Source organism: Motacilla alba, chromosome 9 (genome assembly GCF_015832195.1).
Source record: "Motacilla alba alba isolate MOTALB_02 chromosome 9, Motacilla_alba_V1.0_pri, whole genome shotgun sequence".
NCBI classification, from domain to species: Eukaryota; Metazoa; Chordata; class Aves; order Passeriformes; family Motacillidae; genus Motacilla; species Motacilla alba.
This window is the reverse complement of record NC_052024.1, coordinates 8,753,892-8,778,687: the sequence shown is the minus strand read 5'-3', so window position 1 is coordinate 8,778,687 and position 24,796 is coordinate 8,753,892. Positions and strand designations below refer to the sequence as shown.

The 24,796-nt window shown below is 45.6% G+C and overlaps 2 protein-coding genes across 3 annotated transcripts in view; both read left to right on the top strand.

The window, feature by feature from the left end:
- CUL3 (cullin 3) overlaps positions 1-5,587 on the top strand; it is a 55,307-nt gene extending 49,720 nt beyond the window's left edge. The window contains exons 14-16 of the mRNA XM_038145465.1: positions 2,656-2,842; positions 3,583-3,728; positions 4,369-5,587. Of these exons, the coding sequence (XP_038001393.1) occupies positions 2,656-2,842; positions 3,583-3,728; positions 4,369-4,500 (465 nt within the window). The 3' untranslated portion in view covers positions 4,501-5,587. The remainder of the gene's footprint in view (positions 1-2,655; positions 2,843-3,582; positions 3,729-4,368) is intronic.
- Positions 5,588-15,235: 9,648 nt separating this feature from the next.
- Positions 15,236-21,987, top strand: FAM124B (family with sequence similarity 124 member B). Of its 2 annotated transcripts, none has more exons than XM_038146340.1 (3): positions 15,236-15,387; positions 16,320-17,631; positions 19,110-21,987. In XM_038146340.1, exons 2-3 carry the CDS (start codon positions 16,903-16,905, stop codon positions 19,644-19,646), a joined length of 1,266 nt encoding a protein of 421 aa, XP_038002268.1. In that variant the 5' UTR covers positions 15,236-15,387; positions 16,320-16,902; the 3' UTR covers positions 19,647-21,987. The 2 variants fall into 2 exon arrangements, with proteins under 2 accessions (XP_038002268.1, XP_038002269.1); XM_038146341.1 differs by having other exon boundaries at positions 15,261-15,387; positions 16,315-17,631.
- The last annotated feature ends 2,809 nt before the right edge of the window (positions 21,988-24,796 follow it).

The following is a 24,796-nucleotide window of genomic DNA, read 5'->3' as shown; positions in this document are numbered from 1 at the left end:
AGTTCCATACCTGGAATGATCTCTTTTGTAGCCCCGAGCCAGAGCTCTCACTTGGTAGTATTTTAGCACTGAGATTGTGTAATCAGTACTACTCCTGTGCACAAATCTAATGTGTTTTTTAAAATAAGGCATCTTTGGAGATTAGGAAGAAGTATACATTTCTCACTGCTACATCAAATATCTACATAAAAATATGTTCAGGAAAACGTTATGCTAAAGGCGAGGGAAAGAGAGCACAGGAACATCTGTTATTCCCATTTACATTCATAGCTGCATTTTTTTTATTCAGCTTGAAATTTTTGGCTCCTTCTGAGGCAGCATATTGCAGTGCAATTCTTCGTGGTCCTTACTTTAATGCTGGATGAATTTCTAAAATTCTAAAATTCTAAGGTATTCTAAAAGTGAAATAGTTCAAGTGTGTTCATGGCTTAGCTGCAGTGTGAAGTACAATAGCAAAAAGTGGTTTATATAAGGATGGATAGCATGAAACCCCCCTCAAATTCCCTTTTGCTCTTTGTTTCACTTCTGTTAAAAGCAGAATATATATATATATATATATTTATATATATATGGCCTTGTGGAACTGATGTAGATTTGAAAGGATTAATTTCAATTGTTGATCAAAAATCAAAGTTTGGGAGCTTGCATGTCACGGGCATAGCATCATTAATAAGTTGGGTTTGGTTTGTAGCCTTTAAGGCTTTTTTTTATCTGAGCTCTAAAATCTTGCACCTTCCCTTGTTTGTTACATTTTATGCTGATCAGTCCATTTCAGTAAGATTTTTTTGTTGTGACCCTGTAAAGGATTATAGCTTCTTGGGGTTTTTTTAATACTACTTTGTACTGAATCTGAAAAAAAAAAACGCGTGAAGGTGACAATTGTGTTTGAAATAAAGCAGCAAAGGAAGAAATAGTGACTTTCTCTGAGCTGCTTGGGAAGAAACAATTTGATATTGGGCAATAGTTACAATATGTGGATATTCACAACTTCAAATGGTATAAGTATTTCTGAATGCATTATGGTAAGAATACTCTTAGGAACATTTTAGTATTTCCAAATCATCTATAAGCAGAAGGTACTAAAAATCCTGATTTTTTTTTTATTTTAATTTTTGACTTGGTGATTTATTCTTTTTACCTCATTCCAATTCACTTGACTTTATGTCAAAAACAATTTTGCATGGCTTCACATAAAGGCACCACTCTGTGTGTAGTGTTGGGTCAAGGTGAAAAATAATGCCTGTTTTGTCTGAGCCTTGGCATCACAGAGCTGGTAGTGAGGTGCTGTGTATGAGGTGCAGTCTAGTTCCTGATAAAGTCTGAGTCAAAACCAGTACATCCAAATCATTTTTATTATATGTTGTCAGTGGTGCCTGATGACAGAAAAGTGGCTGTTTTTTCTGGGTTGATTTAAGAAATAACTTGAGTATACTCAAGAAATAACATTATTTGATAGAATTTAGTTTGATTTTTTTCTGGTCACTCTTTAAAGAACTTTTAACAAGTTGTTATAGTTCTTTGCAGATCTTAGCATTTTGATCACTTGGAGTTATTACTGCTGTTTTTAACCTGAGGTCATCACATGGACTTGTGTGCCACAAGAATCAGGAATTTATGGGGACAGGTAAGGGCTTGATATTGCCCTTGGAACCAAAGCTGGGGAAGCTGAAAAAGGGATAGATAGCTCTTGTGGACAGCTGCATGTCTGCAAGGTTTGTTTTTTCTCTTTAGCTGCTATGAGTCCCTCAAGAGTCTGAATGGGAATGTGAAATCAGAAGTGTCTGCAGTTTCCTCAGGCTAGAAATAGGAAAAAAGAGATCAGAAGAAATGAACTTTTACTGAATGAGAGCTCAATAAACACATTAGGTCTGAGAGAGCAGCATAGCTGGCCTTCTCCTAGAGCATATTAAGGCATCATTCTGCATCCAGTGTAATTTATTTACTAGCTCATGACCACTGTTGACTTGCCTAACATCCATCTCTCAGCTGACTGTTGAGAGCGCTGGCAGAGGTACACCAGATTATGTGCATGTTCTACAAAAAGTCTTCTTCAAAGTTCATGTATTTGCCACACTATAATGGGCTCTTTTTTGTATTTCACCTGGAGCAGTCCTAGCCAAAGGCATCTGGGCTGTAAAGAAATTGTTGGAGCTATTCAGAAGGGAGGCATGATGATCTAGAGTATTTGTGTGCTACAGTGAAACCAGACATTGTTTGCTCCATTTGTAAAGATCTTTTTAACAGCGTGGCTGAACACAAAAGTATTTATGCAGCTCTTGGTCAGGAATGGTCATGAACATCATGGATGTTTTCCATCACTGAGTTAGTCAGAAGGTTTGGTTTTACCCTGTTCAACAAACCCTGGAAACAGTTAACAAATCCTTTCAGCCCTCTCAGAAATTGCAGGGAAATGGAACAGCTGGTTATTCATTCTTCTCCTTCAGCTCGTGGTGACTGTTTGTGTGACAGAATTCTCTGAGTGCTGACCCAGGTGGATCATTTTGCACAGTACCCACTGAGACTTTGCTGCTGAATGAGTTCTGGCCTTTCAAGTGCCACAACTGTCACAGTATTACTTTTCAGCAATCCCTGATGTTGTGTGCAACACACGATACTTCTGCCACAGCCATAAGCTAACTAAGTATTCTTCTTTAGGAAATTCAGCAAGAAACTGATATCCCTGAAAGAGAACTGGTTAGAGCCCTACAGTCCCTTGCATGTGGCAAACCAACACAGCGTGTTCTCACAAAAGAGCCCAAGTCAAAAGAAATAGAAAATGGTCATATATTTACAGTGAATGATCAGTTCACATCTAAACTACACAGAGTCAAGATTCAGACGGGTAAGTCAGCTTTATATTCTACTCTCTTGCAGTCCCAAATCTGCCTTATAACTTCAAATTATCTTTTGTAGGATTGATGTCGGTGGAGGTAAAAGGAGAAATTTTTTTTTCTTTGTGATTAGTTGCATCGAAATGAAAATTCAAATGCCAAGAACAGTGTGGAAGTCAGTTAAGCCTTTTACTTTACAAAATTTGTAATTATCTCTTACAGGAAATACTGAAAGAAAAATAAAATTCAGATTAAATAATAAAATGAAAAATATGCTACTGATTGATTCAGAAATAGGAAAATTGCCTCATAAGTTGCTGTACTGCAGTGAAATGAGTGATGTTTTTAGCCCATGATACAACAACCATTTTCAAGTACCAGGTAGCTTATAATGGTTTTGGGCAATGATTTGGGTTTAACAAAAAAGGGAAGCTGAGTGTGTAATAACCACTTCATTAGCTTATAGAAGTGCTGGTGCTTGTGCCAGTAAGCAGATTTGAGTACTGTTCAAATTTTAAGATAGTCGTAATTAAATAACAGTTTGTTATCTTGTCAGTTGCTATCAAAATATGCCAGAAAGTGTTAGTATGTTCTTGTGGCTGCTTTTCATTTTTAAAAAAATCAACTTTGAGAATGTCAAAACTCAGGAAAATATAACTTGATGTCTAGATGAAATAAATAGTGATGGTAACACACAATAAAACACATTTTAATTTTGCTAACATAATTTATATTCTCTGTTTTCTTTAAGTTGCTGCCAAACAAGGAGAATCTGATCCAGAAAGGAAAGAAACAAGGCAGAAAGTAGATGATGACAGAAAACATGAGATAGAAGCTGCTATAGTTCGGATAATGAAATCTAGAAAGAAGATGCAACACAATGTGCTAGTAGCAGAGGTATGCTGGTACAGAGTTTTGCTTTTGCTTTTATCTCATTAAAGTTGCACAGCTCCTACTAACACGATTCTGAAAGGCTTTTGAGAGATGCTGTATTTAACCCCTCCTTTCTTTTCTCCACGTCCGTCTGAAGACATACCTAAATTCTTACCCTTCACTTTAGGATGTACTCATGGCTGTGTCTAATTTTCCTTCCTACTTTCAGTGCTGTTACGATGTTAAATTGCTTGAAAAGCAAACCAGTGTGCTCTACATTATTTTTGGCTTTGCTCTTGTTACTGACTGTTGGGTCCAGGTTAGAGAGATTTGAGCTCTTAGCAGAGAAGCGGTCCTGCTGCTTTTCACTGCTAAGCTCACACAGCTCCAGGACATGACACATTTTGCACTCCTGAACTCCCTTAGAGCTGTGAAACTGGGAGCATTCTCAGGTTGTGTCCATGCCTCTGTGGAGCTTTGAAACATACCCCAACATGAGCAAGCAGGTGGAGGGACTGTCAGAAGTCTGCAGGCTGCTTTTTATTCTTCGTTGTTGTCACCATCTCTGTCTTAATCCATTTTTCTGTTTGCTGTGTTCTGTTAGGGTACTTCAAGTTCTTCCTTGCGCTGTGATTTTATATTGTTGGGTTTTACTTTGTTTTAGGTAACTCAGCAGCTGAAGGCCCGATTCTTACCAAGTCCAGTTGTTATTAAAAAACGTATTGAAGGACTTATTGAGAGAGAATATTTGGCACGAACACCTGAGGATCGCAAAGTATACACTTACGTAGCATAAAATGCATTCAGAAAATTTGATTTATTCTTGGACTATACTCTTCGCATGAACTGGGAAGTTCTTTTAAATCATTAATATTAAGACGACCATCTTCTCTATTAAATTACAGTACATGTTCTAGACCATTCAGATCAAGCCTTTTACTCCTTTTGAGAGTTTTTGACATGAAATAATTGAGCTTCAGGCTTTTCAACGTTATCCCTGTAGAGATCATCCTTGCAATTCTTCGGGAAAATGTGAATGTGCCGCGTTTGTTTTCAATACTGTATGAAAACAGATAAATAAAAATGACTTTAGAAAATACAGCTCATTTAAAAAAATAAATTTGTTGGAATTTCATTTCCCCAGATCTTCAGTGTTGATGTAAATGTGTTTCTGTAGTGTTGCTTAGCACTTCGCGCATTGTATAAGTTGGGTTTAAAAGAAACCACAAGTGGTAAGGCAAAATTCCCACTTACCTTGCTCTGCTTCAAATGTTTTTTTTTAACTAGACATGTTTAATTTAAATATTTGCTAATCTTTTGAAGATCCGAGAAGACAACTTGAGCATGCTTCACTCTTCCAGCTGCACTCACTGTTCCAAGAACATGAATCAGGAACTTCTGGGGGCTCAGAAAAGACCGTAATAATTTTGGCTTTCCCTTCTGTAATTTGAGTTCTTCTAAATTAAACTCTATATTGATTAGTTTTTTTTTTCTGGTTTCTTTGTAGGAAAAAGGACAAGATTTTAGTGTGTATAAACTGTATAATAATTTTTGCTGTTGTACTCACTGCTGATGGTGGATTGTACAGGGCGATGTTTTTATTTCACTAAATGTAGACAAAATAAATTTAAAATAAATGGATTTAGTGTACACAAACAACTAATTTAAGTGTGTTAGAGTACAGGGTTGACAATCTTTTGGAACTAAATACTGTCCCCTGGGGATGTACTGGGATTATATTTTGTTAATAAACATCATAGATGGAGCTGTAGCCCCAGGGCTTCCCATCATAAATGCATATTTCAGGAGATTAAACTGAAGCCAGCGTGCACTATTTGTTTTTAAAAATGCATTTTAAACATGCAATAAAAAATTGTTACTGTAATGAAATTTTTAGTTCTTACCCTGAAACTTTTTTCTTCTTGACAGTATGCTGCAAAAATAGATTAAAAATAGCAGTTTGGTGGCATCATTCTTCTCACAGTTAGAACTTTTTGAGTGTGCATTGTACTGCAGTTTTTATTAAACCATATTTCTGACATACCAGTGCACATATTCTGTGCTTTCCCAGCCTTAACTATTTTTCTGCTTTAATTCAAAGCCGTATTTTTTGTCTTGGTTCACATTACTTTCACCCATAGATCTTGAAAAATATAGTTGGGATGGGCTTTCCAATATGAAGAGCTGGAAATGAAGCAAAAAGAAAAGCTTGGTTGTAGAGCATCTGCCAGAGCAGTTCTTGATGGGCTGTGCTAAACAAGTGCATGGTGCTGGTGCAACATTCCAGTGTGACTGGAGAGTGTTTTTCACAATGTGTCCACAATTTTACCGCTCTCCAGCCTGTTAAGGTACAAGTCCTGGCTGTTGTTCAAGAGTAGGGTATTTCTTCTAAAGAGAGGGACTGGAATGAGGATGATATTTTAGCTTGACTATTTGGAAGGTTTTTTTATGAAGCTTTAAGTTTACTGCAGACCCCCAACACACCTACACATACAGAGCAGTTTTCGAATCAGCAGAAGGAGGTGGTGGCTGAAGAGCTTCTTTGCCCTTGTCCATCAGGAATTTAGCCCCAGAAGAAAAGAGCTGGGCCATATTGAAAAGGTGTTTGCTGGCTGTTACTAAAACATCTCTGTCTCTGCACAGGGTATGAAAATCTTCAGTAGAGATGTGGTCATTGTTTAGCCAGTATGACAGTACTAAACACAGAGAGCTGATCTGGGGTTTTGATTTTGTTTTAAGTCATCAGAAACATCTTCCTCCAAAATGTAAATCACTCTTCCATGTACCAATGTGAAGGTTTTCTTTTATGTATAACTGACTCTTTATTAGCATCAATGTTGTTATATTGCATGTTAATGTTTTCTCATGTGCTTTGCAGGGAGGAATGGGTTCAAGTCCTTTTCCCTGTGAAGTTTACAGAGACGTGAGTGTTGTGATGTGGAACAGGAGGTCTTTGTCCCGTGCATTGCCTCTGTACTTCTATTGTACATCAGCTGAAGCTTCCTACTTCTGGTGACTTTTGGAAGGCTGAGGCTGAATGTTGTGTGAATGACTGTAAAATTAGGTGTTGGAGAGTGTGTTTTTAAAACCGTGTGGGCAAGAGTGTTTGCCAGAAGAACAGCAGGTGCTGATGGCTGTCTTCGGTAAAAATACTAAGAGCATAGTTTCCATTTTATTAGAATTTTGAAGATATTATTCAGGAAGATACTTCTTCTGAAGTCAGAATTCAAAAGTATGCCCTTTACCATTGAACATGAGGTAGAGGATTGAAAAATGGAGAATGTGAAAGTTCTGGTAAGAGACAAGAAGACATCACTAGGACTGTGCTTGAGGTGAGTTTGATGTTTGCATGTTAGTGGGATTCATTTACAATCTATAGTAGAATTCTGCTAAGCCTTACCTAATTTCAGTTCTTTCTTAATTTCTACTTAAAGCTTCTTTGTAATTTTGTTAAAATTTCATCAGTAGGATTGTAGTTACATGTGTGAGTGCAATTATTAATAAGTTTGGTTTCTTTGCAAGAATGTGCAGCTGAATGCAGTAACAAGACTTAATAAACTAGGAGTTTAATTTTTTGGTATTTTTAAAATTAAGAGTAGGGTTTGAGTTTTATAGCTGTTTAAAGATGTGTAGGCATGTACTTTCCTTGTACATGAGTTTATTTAAAAGGACTTAAAGTAGTCCTTATTTACCATCATAACAAATGTGATAATCATATATATCCCTGGTGCAGTTCTTGTTCTTTTCCCTGTTCACTACCTTTACAGCTTTGGTTTATTCTTTGTGTCCCCTGGAATTGATCCATACAATTTCCCCACTGGCAATTCACAGAATAAATGAATGCCAAGCAGACCAAGTCTGTGATGTTAAACTACTCCTGAATGCAATGTCTTTACTCTTTTCCAAAGACAAACTTTGCTCTGATGACCCTGAAGCTTCCAATGCAACACAATTTGTTCTACTTGCTGCTGCTCATGTAGAATCGCTCACTGGTGTCAGATTTACTTTCCCTCACCCTGTGGAAACAGAAGCTTTGCACTAAACATGCTGGATGGCTGAAGTATTTTTACTCACATGTACTGCAGTCAAATTGTGTAGTACCTGATGGGTGGTACTTGCATATATATACATATGGTAATAGAGCCTTTCATAATGCATAATTGTGTGGATAAGCTTGCACAGAGATGGGGTTCCAGTCTTTTCATAAGCATCAAAAACTGGAAGTACTTGTGGCCTCTGCATGTCCAAAACTGGCCAGAACCTCTATAGCTCAATCAAACCTTTGGCTCTGCTTTGTTCCTCGTGGTGCTTAGGGGGAGCTGCGCTCTGATCCTGAGCTCCCCCTTCCATGGAGCCCTTCAGAGTGAGAGTTTGACAGCCTGGAACTGGACTAAATAATGTGCACAGCTGGCATCATCTTGTGTGTGTCTGGGACACAGCTGAATTTCTGTTGATACTCTTATTTTGATGGCTTGGACAATAAATGTAATAACCACTGTGCTCAGTCCGAAGTGTGAGTTTAAGGTTTCCTCTGTCCTCTGGAATGTATCATTTGAAAATGTATGATGCAGAACTGACATATCCAGCTGAAAGCTGGATAAAGGTACAGGACAATAGTTCACCCACTTTTCTGTCCTTCACTGTGCAGGGAAGTGTTCGTAGATTGTGCCCCCAAACTGCATTTAATATTTGAATCTTTCAGCTGTGGTTGGTGTGACTCCATGGACATGGCTGGACCTCTTGCCCCAAGACAGTGCCTGTTGTACTATTATTAGTATTGTGTCAACTGTATAAACAACTTCACTTCTGCTCTTTCCTTCCTTCCTTTCTTCTCCAAAACTGGAGCTTTTATGGGGAGTAAGACCATGGGAGCAAATGCATGCAGTAGTTTTGAGATGAACACAGGGTAGGAAAAGTAACATTTGAATATACAGCAGTGATGTTTAGTTAATCGTTCTTCCTCCTGCAGTTTAAAATTTAACTTTTATTCCAAGTACAACAGATGCAGAGGAGCCCTTGGATCTTCAAGCTGCTCTCTTCATCCTCTGTGAGCACTGTGCTGCTGTGGTTCGCTTCATTTGTGCACCATGTCCTTCAAACCCTGTCAGAGCAGTGATGCTTGGTGTGGCAGGAGCTGAAGCGAAGGCGGCGGATGCTCAGGGCAGCAGAGTGAGGTGTGTTTGCCCCAAAGGGCTGTTGCTGTCATCGCTCTGGCTGCCCTGTGGGGAGGAAGGCGCCTCTCTGGGGGGAGCGAGGAGGGGCTGGAGTAAAACGTGTTCCGAGGTAGAGTTGGATGTCACGGGACAGAGCGGTGTGAAACGCAGGTTCAGTAACTCGTGCTCACCATGTGTGTTAACCTGTGCTGGTGACTTCGGGGCAGCCTGGGGGACTTGCCATGTGTATTACCGGGATGTGGGTGTGCAGGCCAGACCTGCTCTGAACAGCCGGAGGTGTGCCCCGGGCAGGGACCCCCACTGCCCGCCAGTCTCACAGGGCTTCCCGGTACACCTTCTCACCCTCTCCCTTCCTTGACTGAAGCACTGTTAAGCGCCCCGTAGCGTCTTTGACAAGCTGCTCATGCAGTTTGTGTCTCAAAACTTCTAATAATGTGTTTTGGAATAGCACGGACTGGCAGGAAAAGCAAATTCCCATGTGCAGGAAATGTTTGAGGTGAATGAGGACTGAGAGTTACAGACACAGTGTCAGATAATGAAGCAAAACGGATCTGTAAATTGAATCTGAAAATCATGGCTTTTTAATCTAGTCATGGGACACCTTTTTAAGTTATAATGCCAGATTTTATTTCTTGAATATGTTTCTTAGAAGCTGAAAGCCTTTTGAGATTTCCACACGCCACAGAAGGATGTGGATTAGTTGGCAGTGATAAATATGTTTATTATTTATTTCTCCCTTGCTGTAACCACTTCTTTAGATAACTGTGGCACAGCTGGAGTGACTTATGAGACTTAGCATGTACTGAAAGTCTTGCACATCCTGAACTTGGAGAGGTTTCAAGAAATTAACAGAAAAATACTAACAACCCTGTCTAAGGCTGAAATCCTGGTGCCTTGAGCTCTGCTGTTTCAGCAGCGGGTCTGCAGTTAACACGATATGACAGGACTTGGGCTCACTGGTCATTACCTTTAAAAGGAAACAGGTATTGTGGAAATCAGGGGGGATTTAGCCCTCCCAAAATGAGTATTACCTGAAATCTTGGAAACAGGGTATTTCCTGTGCACGAGTCATGTTCTTTGAGTGATGAAATTTGATCATGAACTCTGACATTTCAGTTGTATAGAGGTTCTTACTATGAAGTGCTGCACTGGGCAGAATGACACTGGTACTGCAGCTTGCTCCCCAGGCAGCAGTGAGCAGCTGGTCAGTGCTGCTGTGGTACCCAGAGGGAAGTGTGACAGCAGGGGCAGCACCGATGCACCAAGCAATGTCACCTGCTGGATTCTTCAGCACTGAGCCCTTGTAAGAGCCCTGCTCTGGTGTGTTCACCACAGGTGCTGGTCTGCTGCTGACTCTGCTCTGCTGTATGAGCAGTGCTATTGCCAGCAGGGTGACCAGCACCAGCGCTGGTGTGGCACTGGTGACCCAGCCCGAGCTGGGAAACTCGCCTGTGACACCTGCAGGAATTCATCCCAAGCCCCTCTGCATGCCTGAGCCCTGGGTGCTCCACAAAGAGAGAGCTCAGCTGCTTCTTGCCTTGGAGAAATTGCTGCTCATTGCACTCTTGGATGAAGCTAGGGATTGCGTTCCTCCAGGGATGCAAATTTCACAAAGAGGCAAGTATAAATTCTGGTTCAAGGAATTGTGATTCAAATGAAGTTGTTGGTCTTTTATGAACTGGAACACAGGTGAGGGAGTAATGTCTGAAATTGCACCACTTTGCTGTTGTCTCATGGTTGTGATATAGAATGATATCAACATGGAATAGTGTTTATTCACAATCTGCTCAGGTAATAATGGCATCATAAAAGGAAGAGCAACAGAAAAATGAGATTTTAGGATTTGGTGAATAGTAGAAAAGAGTGAAAATACTATTCCAAAGGGTAGAAGATAAGGCTCCAGGTTCTCAAATCGCTCTGCTTCTGTACTTTCTAGCATCTTTAGCTTCTTTTGCATCTTCTGCACTTCAACTGCAGTAACAAGTGTGCTCTGAAAACTCCATGGATATGGTCTCGTTGCCCAGGGAGAATGCTTTCTGTCCAGGTAGGCTGTTAGGATCATGTTTAGTCTGGTGGTGTTTTTATCCTCTTGTTTTTAATCTTAGTCATTTATTCTCATTAGGTTAGTACTTGAAGGCTCAGTTTTGACCACACTGTATTTATCCAATATGTGGAAAGAAAGCCACAGCATTAGTCCTTGCTTTAAGGAACTTAGATGTAAATATGGTAATCTGAATGTCTCTATTTTACAATCTTTTAAATTAAGCCAAGTTTTTCAAGGACAGGGCAGCTTTTTTAGGGAAATGCACAGACTGGTAAGTGCACTCTTCCCTATTCCACTCTAAGCCACTGAGGTTTAGGCTGGTGCTTCTGGTCTTCTTAAACACAATCTCTGACCTTTTTTTTTTCCCACATGTTTCACCTGCAAAGAAAATCTTGCAAATGTGGTGTGATCATACCTCGCATGAGTATGTGCCTGGGTCTCCAGCCAGCCTGACAGTCTGCCTGCTCTCAGCAGCTGTTTGTCCTAAAGCAAGAACAAAACTGCTGCCCAGGAGGGAAAGGCCTGTTTCAGCTCCCCCAGTCCTGGAACTGCTGACCTGGACTGGCTGTAGACAGGACAAGGAAGGTGCCTGGAGAGCTACATGCTCCTGTTTGCCTGAGTAAAACTGGAGGGAGAAAATGGATATGCACCAGAAAGTGCAACTTCCAGCCCTTATTTATGAATAGAGTTCATTTTAGTAGTCCTGGTTTTGGGAGGAAAAATTCATAATAAGAAGTGCTGAAGTCCTCAGAATGATGCTACATTAGATCCTGGGGGTGCCTTACAATGGCTTTTGAGTTCATGTGCAGATTTTCCTTTGCAAAGTTACCAGAACATGCCCCAAATCCCAATAATGCCTGAGTTTCCTAGACCTCGAGAGCCACTTCTGCTAATATTTGTTGGCTGTTTGGATCTCGCTTCTTTTGAAATTCTGTTCAAGATGAGGCTAATAATCTCCTGCAGCTTGTCTGTCACAGCATTTGGTATCAACTTAATTATGCAAATCTGCAATTCCAGAATAAGGTGGGATCCAGGCCAAGGCTCTTTTAATTAGAAGTTTGGGTGTATTATTCTGTATCTCAGGAAGGTTGTCTTCAGGGAAGGGAGTAATTAGAAGCTTTCACAGTGCGTGGGTCTGACTTGTTCCTTAAGCTGGAGCTTGGCCTGGCTGGCGAGGTCAGCACCTCCTGGGGACCGGCTCTTATTAGCACTCGGCAGGGTGCAGTGACGCCCGCTCTGCTGCTGGCCTTCCAAGAATCCTGCTCCGAGTGGCCTGCAACAATGCCAAATGTAAGCTGATTAAACAAACCGGGCCCTGCAAGTCTTGGGTTTGTTCAAATCTGCCTGTTTTCTTTTTCTGGAAGACTTTTAATCGAGGTGTAATGTATATAAAAAATGCTGGGTTAAATCTTTCAGAAACGAGTCCCTGGAGCTGGGCATTTAAATTCACATGTAGCAGGCTGACTGCCCCCTCGTTCCACTCTGATCTGTGGAAGTATGACACGGGATGTGGCAGAGGGATCCTGCAGATGCCATCTTGGGTCACTGCCAAATGCTGGCTCTCCAAAGTCAGGACACCACAGGAAAAGCTGAGAGAGTTGGACTTGTTGAGTCTCAGGAAGGCCGAGAGGGGATCAAATCAATGTCTATAAGGGACTGAAGGGAGGGTGTCAAGAGAATGGACCAGGCTCTGCTGTGTGGTGTGAAGCAATAGGACAAGAGGCAATGGCAGAAACTGACGCCCAGGAAGTTGCACCTGAATGTGAGGAAGGACTTCTTCACCGGCTCAGGTTGCCCAGAGAGGGTGTGGAGTCTCCCCTCACTGGAGATGCTCCAGAACCATCTGGACCCAATCCTATGCTGTGTGCTCTGGGCTGATCCTGCCTGAGCAGGGAGGTTGGACCAGATGCCCCATGGAGGTCCCTTCCAACCTGACTCCTTCTGTGATCTTTGTTACCAAATACTTGTTTCTGCTACAACCTCCAATTGGCTCATTATGTTTAGTGGGTCTTGGTTTGGATGGAGTGTCTTGGATTTTTTAAAAAAATATTTTAGACAAACTGAAACTGAGGAAAAATGGAACTGTCTACAAGTGCCCTGCAATTGGCTGAGGACACATAACCTGGTGAGAGCTGAGTATGACAACCAGCCAAGGCTGCAGTGCCTTTCTACAGCATCTTTGTGACTACTAGGAAGCTCACCTCTGTGTCAGCGCTGCTTTCAGCCTTGCCCTTGCCCCAAAGCCTGCGTCTCCTGGGGATAACTTTGCTTTACTCTCCTTACTGCAGTCACCATGTGCACGGGCGAGATGTGGTTCAATCCTGGCTGTCCCTGTGGCAGCGTGTGCTGTAGTGCCGAGGATCCCTGTTCCCAGGAACCTCTCTCACCTGACATTTTATCTCCTGGGTGCCTCGGAGCTCTCCCTTGTGCCAGCAGCTCCCGGCGCTGGGCGGAGCGGGAGCCGCGGTGCTGCCGGGCTGGGCTCGCTCCGGCAGAGCCCGGGAGCGCTGTGCCTGTGCCCGGTAGGACAGGCAGAGCTCCCTCTGCCCTGCACAGCTCCCTCTGCCCTGCACAGCTCCCTCTGCCCTGCACAGCCGTGCTCTCGTCTCCTTCTCCTCCTTGCGTGGGGATGTGCTTGCATCCTGACTCACCGTGTATTTTCTGCCTGCTGACAGACCCTTGCTGGATCGCCACTTTCTGACAGCTGGCTAAAAAGAAGAAATAAGAATAGCTTGGGAAAGAAGGCTACTTAAATAAATGCAGTAGTTAGATGGGGTTTTGGTCTTTTGGTCATTGGGTCTTTAGTTCCTCCAGAGTGGTGATGGATTGGAGTCACAGGGTTTGAAGCCAGAGACAACCTCTGAAAAGACTTTTGTATACAAGTAAGGCCTTAATCTTGATTTTTATCTCGGTACTGTGTATGCTGTATATAATTGTCATCTAGCAGTTCAATTTAGTAGTTTTGTCCTTGTTATAGGCAGAGTTTGAGATTGGTGTAAAACAAAAACAAAAAAAAAGTTTTTAAATGAAATTAGGAAGCCTGAGTCATGTATTTAATGAGGCCTTCTCCCAAGGTGCTTAGGTAATACATACTCAGTTTCTCTCCAGTTAATTACGGTCTAATAATCTTTGTAAAGTACCTTCATTACAGATGTTGCTCTGAACTTATTAAATCCTGTGATACATCATCAGTTTTGGTGGTGTCAGCTGGAGCAAAGGGCTCTTTGCCCTTTGGAACAGTGCAGAGGACCAGGCACAACTCAGGAATTGATTATGAAAAGGAATTTTTAATTAAATTAATTAAAAGCCTTTCCACTGTAGAATTTTAGACTTACAGCAGACAGTATTCTCTGAGGTTTCATCCCATAAAGTGTTTATTAGTTGTTTATGTTTGGACTTTAATTTGTGCAGGGCTTACCAGTGTATGCATTAGTGCCAGATACAAAAGCTCATATTTGTCCTGCTCTTACACACAGCTGGAGTGCCCCAGCAGCTTCCTGGATGTTCTGCTGTGTTACCAGTCACCACCTTGTGGCAATGGGGCCCCAAGTTTTTTGAGTCCCATATAAGAATTGTCCCCCCCCTCCCCTCAGCAAAGCCACTTTTCACGTATGATTGAGCTGCTATTTTTCTAATCTCTTGAAGAAATCTTTCTTGGCACATTCAGTAGGTCACTATGAAAAATGTGCTTTTCCGTTTGGCAGCCAGACGGGGAAGCTGGGGGAAGGGGAGCCTGAGAGGAAGGCAAGGACTCATTCCATTCAGGGATCAGAGTGAAATCAGCACTTTGCTTTTCTTAGATGACCCAGCAAAAGGCAGCACTTTGTTCTGGTGGCAGCCGCCCCTCTTCCCCTGAGACCAGCAGTGGATGAAGGGTCTTGGCTCAGCCGCTGCAGCAGTGAGGGCCCTTGCACCCAGGCTTTATCCCAAGGCTTGGGGGCAGTAGATTGGACGTGAAGGGACGCTGTATCAGCAGTGATGGCTGCTCGAGGAAAGGCTGCCCTTGCTCCCTCCTCGCTGCCCTGATGGGGAGCAGTTTGGGGCAGGAGTGGGGGTCCTGCTCCCTGGGACGAGGGGCAGTGGACAGGCACTGGCTGTGGTGCACTACAGCCCAAGGATCTGCACCTGGGCTGGGAACAGGGACCCTGCTCATGGGGGCTGCTTCCAGCCACAAAGCACACCCTGATGAATGTTCTTAGTTTCAGTGTTTTCCTGTACAGGCAAATTCCCCTGTTCTTCACAGACAGGAAGGCAGATGACTGCCTGCCCCTGCCCTGTAGCAAGGAGTTGATGAATCATTTCCTTTTCCATATTTTAGTGAAATTGTGTTGTTCAGAGCTCATCTAGAGCATTTTAATGTTTTGAGCACTTGCACTCTTCACTCTCTTCCTGCAATTGTCTGAAGGCTGGATTTTGGTTTTGTCTCCTTCCCAACAGCAGTTGTTCCTTGCTCAAAGTGTTGCAGGTGGGTGCAAAATAATCCCTTTCCTCATTTTTCAGACTTTCTTTTTTTCAGTTTTAATTCTAGATAGGTGTCAGTGTAGCTTTTAAAGCATGAATGTGAGTTTTTACCAGTGTGAACAATCTCCCTAAAGAAAACCAAGGCACTGCTGCTTATACCTTTAGACCTTGGAGATTTTACTTGGTTGCATATAAAGTTAGGGTCATCTTAAAAAAAAGTTCAGCATTTTGAGTAATTAATTGACTTATTAATGCTGGGATTCCTGAACAGTGAACCACTGCTTTGTGTGCTTGGCTGTTTGAGAGGGAAGATGGCATGTCAGCAGAGAGAGATGTGCTGCCCTTAATTAGATGGAGCTGGACAGATCACCAGAGGCCCTAGTTTTGATTTAAATGCTGGCTACAGTGGGGGCAGCTCTGTATAGGAAGTGGGTTTGGTTTGACCTGTATTGTGCTGCTGCTGGGCTGGCAAACAGGGAGATGTAGAGACAGTGTGATTTATTGTCCACACTAGAAGAGACCTGGAAAGCAGTGTATTTTCAGCATTCCTGTGGTAGCTCATGCAGTCAGCTAAGTTAAGTACCAATATGTAAACCCAAGGAGCAAGAAAAAAACCCTTGGGCTTGGATTAAGGCTGCTGATTACATGGGTATCTCAGGGGAAAAAAAAGCAAAGGAGGAAAAAGAAGCAAAGAGGGCACTGAAAATGGGAAGCCTGGTACCCAGCTTTTATGGGCTATGTACAATAACCCAGGACCTGGTTTCCAGTTAGGCAGCAAGTTACCTGTGTTGTGAAGGGTGTAACTGGGAGTAGAGGCTTTTTCCCAAAGCTCCTCTTTCCTGATTTACATCTGCCCTTATTGTTATCTGTTATATTCACACGGTTGGGTTTTTTTCTTTTGTTATTTTGTTTTCCTTCCTTGTTTTCAAAGAGCAGCTTATCTGTGTGCCCCAGAAGGGTGGGACTCGCAGAGATCACAGGCTTTTTACAATGAGCCAAAGCCAGCCTGCTGACTACAAGGAAAATTGCTGAGGGTTTCAGCCAGGAGTGCCACATGGGCTTTACAAAAGGCAGTGATTGCACTGGTGGGACTCGGCTGGGTCTGGAGTGGCCACTTCCACTGCCAGGAGACAAGCGAGCATCACCTCACCCTGGAAAATCGCTGCTGGTGTTGCAGTGCTGTGCATCTCTGCTGTCCTGTGCTGTGAACGGCAGGAGCAGGAGGATGCAGTGCTGTTCCTGGACACTTGGCTCGCAGGTACTCAGTGCCCAGAGCTCCGGAGCTGGGAGTGAGCCTTGAGCCGAGCTCCGCTGGGATGTGACCTGGGACTGCTCGCTTAAAGCCTTGTCACTCTGCACCTGGCCCCTCAGGGGCACACTGTGCTTACCCACTGCGAAGCCTGTAGGAGTCCAAACTCATTCTCTTCAAGGCTCAGAGTACACCCTTGTGTTCCTGAGGCAAAGGGTAAAAGGAAGGCACCAAGTTGTCTGTGTTAATTTTTTGCCTGGAGTCTTTGCGATGGATGATGGAGCAGAGTCTCTGATGACCGTGCATCTCCTCACCCACTTGGGACGCTCATTTCCTCTGCAGCAAACTGTGGATCGGGTTTTGGAGTGGCTGTGCCTGGACATTCGCCTTTTCCTGGTGTCTGAGCGAATTCCTCCGCTGAAATACTACGAGAGATACCGCAAGAGGAGCCGCAGCTTTCCTGGAATATCCATCCTCCTCTTTCTGCACGAGGACTTGGGAGAAGAACGGATTGTCCAGGTCCACGAGCAGTTCCAGCGCCCTCCCTGGCGGTACCAGCGTGCCCGGTTTGCCAACGGGCAGAGCCCCGCCTGTGCCCCATGCCAGCAGGACTTCTACGGCCTGGAGGAGCAGCTGCCCGTGTGGGGCGTCAGGCGGGTGCGCCGCGGCCCCGAGATCCTGCGCGTCACCCTCTACTGCAGCTTTGAGAACTACGAGGACGCAGTGAGGCTCTACGAGCTGATCCTGCGGAAGGAAGGCACTCTGCAGAAGAGCACGCTGTGCGTCTTCGTGCTGCACGCCACCCCCCACGTGGCCGTGCAGCTGTGCCTGGAGCAGCTGCCCTTCGGGGTGACGGCCGAGCCCCCCGACTCGGCAGCCCTGCAGTTCGAGGTGCAGGAGATCGGGCAGCTGGTGCCCCTCCTGCCCAACCCCTGCGCTCCCATCAGCAGCACCAGGTGGCAAACACAGGACTATGAAGGAAATACAATTCTGCTCAAGGTATGTCTGTGGTGGCTCTCAAGAGGAGGGTTCATCCACTTGTTGCCAAGGAAAGCAGGACCGGTTCAAAATGGAAATTACGACTTTGTTCATGTTTTCTTTTGAATTTGTGAATGCAGTAATCGGTGTCTGCCAGTGCTGTGATGCTGTTGATAAATATAAGCACTGATCCTTGGTATGTTTTTCTACAGTTAAATTAACATCATTACTGCTTGCCTGAAATGCAGATTATTGATGCTTTCTAGGGCACACTAGCTTAACATCCTCCTCTTCTGCCTCAAAAAAAAAAAAAAAATTGTAGAGCCTAATCTTTTCCTGATAAGTCATCGCTGTATAAATGTTTTTCAAAGCAGATTTTTGGCATCCAAAACCAGAAGTTTTGTAAGTGTAATGTTGATACAGCACCGCCTGCAATTGGGGTTGTGAGATCACAAGTGAGTTGCAGTTGGGGAAAAGTGAGCAAGAGATGTGTCCTAGGAAATCTCTGCCTTTTCTGTTGAAGTGTGCAGTCCAGAGGTTATATGAATACAAATAAAATTTAAAAAAAGACAAAGTCTGTGCTGAGATCATATGTAGTGAGAATTATACATGTGAGTAGAATGGAAGTTTGGCTCAGTGTGCTTTTTTTTCCTTTCTAATGATCCCCCCCCCACCTCTGTTTTTTCTTGTAATTTGGATTTTAAATTATTTTCCCTGGCTTTTTTTCCTCCCAGAAGTCCTCTGTTAGAAGTAAAGTTAATTACTTGGTTCAGCCTATTTTTATGCTGCTCTGAACAGTAATCTTAGGGCAGCCCTTGCTGCCTCATTCAATATCAATTTATAAACTGGTTTTCACCCTCTTGGAGGGGTCAAGGCCCTGGGTATCTTCACACAGCTTTGAAGTTGGTGCTACCTGGAGCAGGGGACTGGGCCAGGTGACCTCCAGAGGTCCCTTCCTAAATTACTCTGTGGCTCTTCCTGCTGTAGATACAAGATCTTTGAGCTGACAGATGTACACGAATTCACTGGTGGGAAATGTGGAAGCTTTTTTGGGGATGCTGCACTATGCTTCTGGCAAAGGAAGGTGTAATCCACTTGAACTTGAGGATGTATCTTGTGTCCAAGCTCCAGACAGCAGGCTGACAGCCTAGTGCTTTATTCTTCACCTCTTCAGCCCATACAGTAAATCTTTCTTTTGAGTAGCTGCAGTTTACCCCCTGCCCCGACCTCCTGCCATATTGCAAACTAAATCCGAGGTTCTGCTCACAGACTCCACATGGAGCTGTCATTCCCCCCGAAGCCCCTTGTGGTAACTGGCAGTGGCTCTCCTTTCCCAGTGTTCCCCTGGAGCACATGTGGATTTTTTTGTATCCACAACCTCCTCTGGCAGGGACTTCCCAGGTGTGCTGACTCAGGCTGCCAGTGACCCCAGGGTGAGAGCATCACTGTCCGTCAGGCTAGAAGGGTGTGATAACCGGCTTCTCTCTAATTTTCAACAGGTTCAAAACAGCTCCAGGACCCTGGAAACAAACATCGGGCTTTCCCAGCAGCATGGCACTACAGGCAGTGGAAGAATCCCGCAGGACTGTGTGCCAGCCCCACTCTCTGTAAAACAGGGCAGTCCTGGGCGGAGGAGCCAGGAGGTCAGAGCTCTGAAGGGTAAAACCAGGTGCGACCCAAGTGAAGCGCTGGGCTCTGAGCGGGCCAGCAGTGACCTCCGGAGGCCCTTGCGCTGCGCTCCCGGCGCGGCAGCAGCGCCCCGGCTGCGCGGGCAGGCGGGCCGGACACTGCGGGCTCCTCCGGCCGGGAGCCGCGGGCAGCGGGCGCCGGAGACCGACGTGGACACCGGGCTGGCCGTGGGGAGCTGCCCGCTGAGCCTGTTCCCCAGGGCCCTGCGGAGCAGCCTCCCGCCGGCAGCCCCCGGCGCTGCCCGGCCCGGCCCGGCGCGGCGAGCCGCGGCTGCGAGAGCGCACGGAGCCCCGGGCTGCCCCGCACAGCCGGCTGGGCACCACGAGGAGCAGGAGTTCTTTATATGACCGAAACCACGAGCAGCGACGAGGAGGAGCAGGAGTTCTTTCTATGACCGAAACCAAACGCGCCTGATGGACTCATTGTAGCCAAAGGACAGGGGAGCGCTTTGGGATGCGCCGTGACTGCTGCTGCTGCTCAGGGTGTACCTCTGTCGCTGTGACATCCCGCTAGGGGTCACTGAGGCAGACACTGAATTTCCATGCAGAGATGCTAAGGAGTCTGCAGGAAAAAATAACACTGTATTTACAGAAAGCTGTTGCTTTGGTTTGGTTTTTTAACGCACAGTAGGTGAGGGGGGTGTTGTGTAATGAATGGGAATAAGCCATGTGACTCCTACAGCTGTTCTAAGGTGCTAAAAAATAGACAGTGACATCTTCAGATGGGTTTTGAAGGTGAAGCTTGGCTGAGCTGCCCAAGCAGCTGGATGCCCCCAGCCGTGGGGACTCACCCCCCCTTGCTAGGACACACTGGAACAAACTCGTGGCATGGTCACGGTGGTTAAGCTGGTTTTCCTTTGTTGGTATTTGAAATCTATCATTGTTGTCAATTTTATGCAAGATTTGAAACATAAGAATATTCTTTTAAATATTTCTCAAGAGAAATATTTATAGTGAGACCTTTCTCCCAACTCAGCACAGTACATGCAAAAACCACACACTTGAAGAGAAGTGCCAGTAAAACCTGCTGCTGCCTATTCATGTGGCACTTAAAATAAACACAGCAACAGGCCAGGCTTTGTTAAACCAGTGTGCAATTAGCAGGCAACCCTAGCTGGTTTTTAATTAACAGAAGACAAGAGAAGTTGAGAGTCTTGGAGGGAATTGCTAAATCCTCAAGAGTAAAAAGGATGGGAGAAATGAAGTCATGATTCAGCATCAACAGATGCTGAAATAATTCCCGTCTTGATTAGTTTTCTTTCTCAAGTAGGATTAAATAAATCTCAGCGGGGAAGGGATGGGAAGAATATGAAGGAGGAGTGAAATTATTCAAAGAAGAGCCACATCTGGGCATACCCACTTTCCAAACAGTACAACAAAGAGGTGTTTTCTCCCTTGAATATATCTGAATTCTGGAGGGGATATAGGGAAGTCCCTACTCTGGGCCCTCCCAACTGGTTCTGCCCTGCCAAGTAATGCTCATGAACCCTTCAATTTGGGGACCAAAACCTACAGAACAGGACACTTAGAAACATCTTTGCAGAGCTTTTCACAAGCTCTGCAAAATTTGTGGACTTTAATGAATCCTACTGTGATATGTTACATCTACGAGGGTGATTATTTAATCTTTCCTAGAAATTCTGCAGGGCTTTTCAGAGCTGGAGAGAATGTCTGGTCAGTAGGGAAGCAGCCAAGAGGAGCTTGCAGGGGCTGGCTCCCCGGGCCTGCTGTGGTGTGTGCCAGTGTGGGCTGGAGGCTCATGGGGAGAGGAGGGGCTCAGAGCAGGGCAGTGCTCTCTAAACACGAGCTTACAGACCTGCACTGGGCATGGATGGGATAATCATGAACTTGGGAATCAAGGCAGAAGTGGGATTCCTGGGAGAAACAGCTTTAAAGAGAGATTTCATGGCCTTCTCTCTACTCTCTCATGCCAAAAGTACTTGAGTGTGACTATTTAGCACAATCTTATTTTACCTGAAAGAAAGAGGCAGAAGATCAGTATCCAGCCTGGGGGAAATGCTTCATCATTTGGAAAAAAAAGTAACAAGTTTCACCTACCTGCAACAGATCATGGAAAAGGGCTTCGAGTCAAAGGAAAATGGCTCTGAAACTACTGCTTTTAACAGTGTAAAACCTGTGTATTTTAAGCACAGGATATATCTAGTACAAATTCTGTATTACACAGGCAGGTGTGCAGGGGTTGTGTTGGTGTGTTGGGTCAGAGGGCACATTTCTCAATGAAGAGATTTAGTAGTGGAAGGCAAAGATTCACATTTTCCAGAGTGTTCCTATCTCTGCAGCATCTGTTTTATACTTCTTCCTTGCACACTGTGCCATTTCTTTCAGGCTTTTAAAAAAAGTCTAATAAGGAGCATGGGTTGGCAGGGTCTGCTGGAGGTCTGTGTCCCAAACACCCTTAAAGGAGCTTCCTGGTAAGCAGTCAGAGAGGATGGATGCATGAGGTGTGTGAGGCTGGCAGTGAGCTCAGCCAGGGCTTCCCATCCCATGTGCTGGGCCCAGCAAAGCGCACTGGGGAAAACAGCCTTGGTGGGAAACTGAACAGGGAGTTTGACAAGTTGTGCTGAGAGGATCATGGCATCACAACACTGGATGAAGGGAAATGCAGTGGGATTTTTACCTTTGGTGTGTGTTGAGCTTGGTATAAAGGATTCACTCTGGTGGGAATGGCTGTGACACTCAGTGACATGGCTGTGACCACTGGGGTCGTGGTGCTGTGGGCACTGAGCGGCTGATTCCTTTGGTGGAGAGCAGCCAAGGTGGGCAGCATTGATTAACACCCTCTAACCGAGATTCTAATGTTGAGGTGTGTGCTTTTTTGGGGACAGTGGGATCCTGCTTTGTGTCTGGCAGTGTCATGCCCAGGAGTGGGGACACGGCCCTGGGGTAACCCTGCTCCCAGAGGGGGCAGAGATGCTGCCATGTACTCACAGGGATGACGATGAACAGTCCCACCCGAACTGAAAGGCTTTTCTCGTGGTTCACTGGCACGGTCTGGGTGATGGAGGGCGTGTGCTGAGAGAGCGAGCCATGGGCACCGGGGGGCACAAGAAGCAGGAGAGCTTTTCCTTTGTTGGTATCACTTTAACACAACCTGAAGGGATGAGTGCTGTTGGGTTTTTTTTCCCCTTTTGTTTAGCCCCTCGAAACAGCAATTGTGTCTTTTGTCTCCCCTGAAGCAAGCACAGTGGTATTTCTGAGGGATGAGTTGCCCGGGAGCAGTCCCTGATGCCTGGATACGGGCACAAAGGCAGGGGGGGCTCCCTGGCTCCCCACTCCTGGCATGGTGAGGGCAGGCAGCCAGGGAACCCCTGCCGTGGTCAGTGAGATCACAGGCTCGGCTAAAAGAAGCTGGCAGTCTTGATTCTTTCGGGGAAGCAAATGTTGAAAGCACTCTTCTTTCCTGAATTCTGGGCCAAATTCAGCTTTCGTGAATGCCTCGGTAAATCCCCAGATTTACACTGCTGGGTCTGGGCTGGGACTTTGCTTCTCTTCCCCTGTGTTGGTGCCGTGCTCTGCTCCCAGCACAAACAAAGCCTCGCAGCCGCTTGGTAGGGGAAAACAGATGGTTCAGAAATCTCCTGTTTGTAACGGGAACACAAACCAGGAATTGTCTCGTTTGCTGAAGATGTGTGGCACCTCCAGCCCCTGCACGGTCTGTGTGTGATCGGCGCCCACCGGCCACCTGTGCAGGGCTGGAGCAGCGATGGCCACCTCCTCTATTGTCACCTCCTCTATTGTCACCTCTTGGGTTGTGCAGATTTTCCAGATTATTGCTGTTATTGTTACTTTTCGTGTTATTGGTGTTATTATTGTTGTTGTTATGATAGTTACTTTGTTTGGTTTCTGCTGTCCCCGTGTGTCGCGGCTGCGCTGGGCGGGGTCCCGGGGTGCGGGGACTGCGGGGCCGGTCCCGCCTGTCCCTGTCACACCAGCTCCGCCTGCTGCCCGCACACGGCATCCTTCCCCCGCCCGCGGCTCCCTGTCCCCCTCCTCTGCCTGCCGTGTGTCCCTGTCCCCCTGCTCCACTGGCCGGGTGTCCCTGTCCCCCTCCTCTGCCTGCGGTGTGTCCCTGTCCCTCTCCTCCCCCAGCCATGTGTCCCTGTCCCTCTCCTCTCCCGGCCGTGTGTCCCTGTCCCCCTCGGTGGCAGCAGCGCAGCGGTGTCGGGGATGCGTGCAGGCGATCCGGGCTCGGGGTCTGTGTCCCCTTCCAGCGCAGTCCCAGGGTCACTCTGCCCCTCACCTGCTGCCCTGCGCAGCCCGAGCGGTGCCCAGGGTGGCTCCGGGTGGGTGATGCTGCTGCTGCGGCTGCACTGCCCGACAGAGGGACGGGAGCTGCCGGAACCAGCCCCAGCCCGGGGTCGTCTGCTCTCCCCAGGCTGTGCCTTTCTGCAGCATCCCAGCCCCATGCTTTCTCCCAGCCCAGCCGTGGTCCAGCGTGTCTGAGCTCCTTATGGAGCTTCACTCCCAGTCCCCACCCTCCCAGCAACCGGGGCTTTTAATCCTCACTTTCATTAACACGAAATTAACCTGATAGGTTAGGAAGCAACAGAGGTACTAATAACAAAGAAAGCCCATTTCTCTCTCATTCATTAATTTTCTCTGACGGCAAAGTAGTCAATTAGGGAGATCTGTCATGTAAGTGACAGGGGAAAATAGAGTTCTTCTTAATGTGTTCTATTGTTTTTTGGCAGCCTCAGCCACTGATGCTGTGCAATGTCATGTGCAGTGGTTACTGTGCATCTGCTGTGTGTAAGAAGAGTTGATATACTACTGACAAGCTTGCTATAAAAATGTTTTACTAAAAAATGCTATGAGTTCTCCCTTTTCATCAGTAGTTGAGCACTGAATGATCACTCTAGGACAGATGTGATGGAGCAGGGCAGGGATGAGGCGAGGAGTGGGACCTTTGCTTTGGCAGGGCAGAGCAGGAGCAGACACAGAGTGTTCCAGGTCATGTCTGTCTCTCTCTGTGCCTCGCTTGCAAAGTGAATTATGAAGATCGAAGGCCCTGAGGCTTTGCTTTTCTCTAATCAGGAACAGGAAACTTCTGCAGTAGCCAAAGTGAAGCCAAAGAAGAGGTCTGGGCTGTGAGATGGACACAGAGGGCCTGGGGTCTCCCTGTGGTACCCCGTCTGTGTGGCACACATCCTTCTTTTCTCTCCCATCATTCATGGAGGCAATCAGGAGGATTCTCTGCAGCTCCTTTTGCCTGTGGTGCTGCTGACAGTGCTCAGGGGAGGAAGGCCACTGCAGCCTGGAACTCCTTGCCCATCCTTCCCGGCACCTCCTGCACACAAACCTGGCTTTGCAGCAGCTGTTTGGGTCTGTGTGCTGAAGATGTAAGGTCTTGCTGCTGGATTTTGCCGAGTAAACCTCCAAATACCAGTGCTGCCAGTCTGACAGACAGGCTGGGATGGGACATGCAGGAGTGGAGCACACATGTCAGGGCAGGGGGCTCAGCTGGGATGGAGCTGCCC